Source organism: Vicia villosa, unplaced genomic scaffold, assembly GCF_029867415.1.
Source record: "Vicia villosa cultivar HV-30 ecotype Madison, WI unplaced genomic scaffold, Vvil1.0 ctg.003007F_1_1, whole genome shotgun sequence".
NCBI lineage: Eukaryota > Viridiplantae > Streptophyta > Magnoliopsida > Fabales > Fabaceae > Vicia > Vicia villosa.
Window position 1 is genome coordinate 100,383 of NW_026706091.1, and position 3,473 is coordinate 103,855.

The following is a 3,473-nucleotide window of genomic DNA, read 5'->3' on the forward strand; positions in this document are numbered from 1 at the left end:
AAAGATCAAGAATAGATGAAACATATTCAAAAGCTTCACCGAATCTTGATATGTCCAGAGTATATCACCCATAACATTTGAGCACTCCTTGTTTTTGCTCCAAAACAAATACTTATCATTACGAATTAAGCTCAACAAATGTTGCATTTTTCGTAAATGGGCCTCTAATAGTAGACTGATATATTTGTATTGCTTTATACAATTGCCTAACACTTGTCAGATTTTCAACACTCCCTATCTTTCGATGCACCCATCATGTACCTCAACGTCATGTTGTACTTTGTTATGTCATTCACAAACTCTCTTTCTTTGGGTCTTAGACGACTTAGTGTGTCATGATTGTCTAAATCCTCAACTAGATTGTGATTGTGAATACCATATGTAACCTTTATGTTTCAATTAGGGGTGGTAAAATAGATCGTGGCCCTTCGGACCGGCCCGCGCACCCACCAAAATATAGCAGGCTGAGTTGGAATTTTGGGTCTGTCGCCCACCAAAGCCCGTCACCCGCCAAAGCTCGCCTCGCCAAAACTCGCCGTCCGCCAAAACCCGCCTTGCCTATTAGTTTATCCCGTTCCGCCTTAAGCCGACCCTTTTTTTAGTTAATTATAGCAATTTCAATTCTCGATGGTTTTCTTTTATACATTTATTTTTTAATAAATATAATATTTTTAAGTAAAATTTGTTTAAAAGATGCTTTATAAAAAAATGTTCTAAAAATTAGTAAAAAAATCTAATAAAAAGGTAAAAAAGACTATTAATATATTAAAAAAATGAAAAATAAAAAAATAAATAAAAAAGAGGACAAGTTCGCCACCCGCCACCCCCCACCTTGGCAGGGCCAACTAGATTTTTATGCCCATTACTACTTGACTGGCTCGTGCGCCCCACTTTTTTTGGCAGACTTTAGGCGGGGCGGGACGGGCGGCCCGCTTTGTCACCTCTAGTTTCAACTACAACCATTTAACATAGATTTCAACTGAAAGGGGCACAAATTTTTTTCTATAAGTAACTTCTGACTTTCCTTTGTTCTTGTAATTTGCTCCTCTATCATAACTAAAATTTAGTTTGCCGCTCATGCCTCTTAGCCCATTTTCTATATTAGAATGAATTGTAACTACAACAATACTGTCTTCCAATATATTGTGCTCATGATAACACTTGTGTCAGTTAGAAAAATATCTACTAGTTATAATATAAAATAAAGGGTTAAATACGTTTTTAGTCCCTATAAATATGCGACCCTGCATTTTTAGTCCCTATAAAATTTTCCTTCAATGAATGATCCTTCTAAAATTTTTATGCATGTAATTTCAGTCCCTACTGTTAAACAAATGTGTATTTTAGAATGATTATTTTACAGACCTGTTCATAATGTTTTAAAAAGTTCCTGTAAAACATATCAAATTAGTGGTAAAGAAATTTCTAAACTTTTTGAATTTGTATGAATCTCCAGCATAAAAGCATACTAAATTTACATATCCTAATAAAAATCAGGTATAAAATGAAGGAAAATACTTACATAGACACATACATAACACCTGGACTTACACACAACCAATCACATTTTTTTATTAATTAAAAATTAAAAATAAAATTGTCTCTCTCCTCTTTTATCATCACCCCCATGATGCCAATTAAAAACGAAATTAAAATTTAAATAAATTTATATTCTCTCTCTTTTCATTGGTTGTGCCTAAAAATATGGGTTTAGGTTCGTATCCATGCAAGTATTTCTCTAAAATGAAGCTTCTTCTTTTCCAATTTTACGTATTTCTACTGGGACTGTTTTTATTTTTTTTACATAACTACCAAATTTTTTATTTTTAGATGAATTGTTAGGAGTAATTTTTTCAAAAATTTGAAAATGTTAATTATAAAAATGTCATTATTAGCATTTTAAATATATGTAAGGGTGTATAACAAATTTATGGTGTGCTATATTGAATCATCGAGTATGAGATGTGTAAGCCCAACATTTCAAAAATTTATATAGCCCAAGAATAAAGTGCAACTATAATATTATTTATTTATTTATTTATTTATTTATTTATTTATTATTATAGTTATTTTTATTGTGATAAAATAAAATAAAATCCAGAAAAAGTTCCACAATCTTATCATTTTCATCAACACATCAATGGCTATCTCAACCTCCTTCTCCAACTTCTTCCCTTTCCTCTCCCCACAAACCAAACCACAACCACCACCTCAACCTCTCCTCTCCCACTTCCCATCTCACCACCACAACCACCGCAGCAAGACAATCCCCCTTGTTCTCAGCCGCAATGAAACCTCTTCTTCAGTCACATCTTCACCACCATCACAAGACTTGTCTTCCGATTTCGCCTCATATCTCTCAGATTCCGACTCCATGTACTTACCAGCCCATCATAATGTTATGGTGGTTCTCGAAGATGATGAGCCTGAAGACCGGCTGCTCGGTAGGTTCCGTAGAGAGGTTATGAGAGCTGGGGTTATTCAGGAGTGTAAGAGGAGAAAGTTCTTTGAGAATCCACAGGATGAGAAGAAACGGAGAGTTCGTGATGCTGCTAAGCGGAATCGTAGGAACAGGTTTCCTAGTTATATGTTTTCTATATTTCATGTTTTTTTTTTTATTATTTTTTTAAATTTTTTTTGGATAATTCGTTTTAGAAATAGAAGTCTTTTATTTTATTATTTTGTTATATCACTCTTAATTTAAATATTTCAGTCTGACTTGACGCGATACACGATCGTCATTGGTTGTCTGTGTAAAATTAATCTGACGGAGATAATTTGATACCTGTATGTCTTGCATTTTTTTCAGGCGTCCTATGGGAGGAAATCCTGCAGGAGGAGGACGGTACAACAACTACTACACGCAGGACGATCCAATAGCTGTGCAGGAAGAGGATGATGATTACTGGGGTATAGATGAATAGGATGTGCTAAAATTTTGACCATACAATTCCTCGCATTCTGTATGATTCTCCGCATTTTCCTGTGAGAGGCTTTCTCTGCATGTAGGCTCTTTTATGTGAAATCAAGTACTTAGATTCTAATCTTGTATTGTTCAATATACATTTCATATGATAACGATATTTATATTTATTTAACATGTTCATTTGTGCATCGATACTTTGATCTGTCGTTGATTCTCTGAAACTTAAGTTTCTTCTCCTTTGTTACTAAAATCCTTAACAAGATTGGAATTTGAAACCAAACTAAACTATACAAGTGAAAGACCGATTGTTCATGCTAGGATTAAGTGTATTGTTATTAGTATATATATCAGAGTTATTAATCTCAGATAGCGGAGCGGAGCAGCCGACCCCAAAAATGGAATAACGAGATAATTTTTTGAACTAATTATATGAATAATCTCCCTATAGATTTAATCTAGATTAAATAATTTTTTGGATTAATTATATGAATAATGTCCATATATTAATCCCAGAATCTATATAATTTAAATGAAAAAAAAAATGATA

At 33.4% G+C, this 3,473-nt stretch overlaps 1 protein-coding gene across 1 annotated transcript; it reads left to right on the plus strand.

Annotated features, from left to right (window-relative positions):
* Positions 1-2,099: 2,099 nt before the first annotated feature.
* LOC131640231 (small ribosomal subunit protein bS21c-like) lies at positions 2,100-3,120 on the plus strand. Its single transcript, XM_058910642.1, has 2 exons — positions 2,100-2,574; positions 2,810-3,120. The coding sequence occupies exons 1-2, from the start codon at positions 2,141-2,143 to the stop codon at positions 2,922-2,924; spliced, it is 549 nt and encodes a 182-aa protein (XP_058766625.1). The 5' UTR covers positions 2,100-2,140; the 3' UTR covers positions 2,925-3,120.
* The last annotated feature ends 353 nt before the right edge of the window (positions 3,121-3,473 follow it).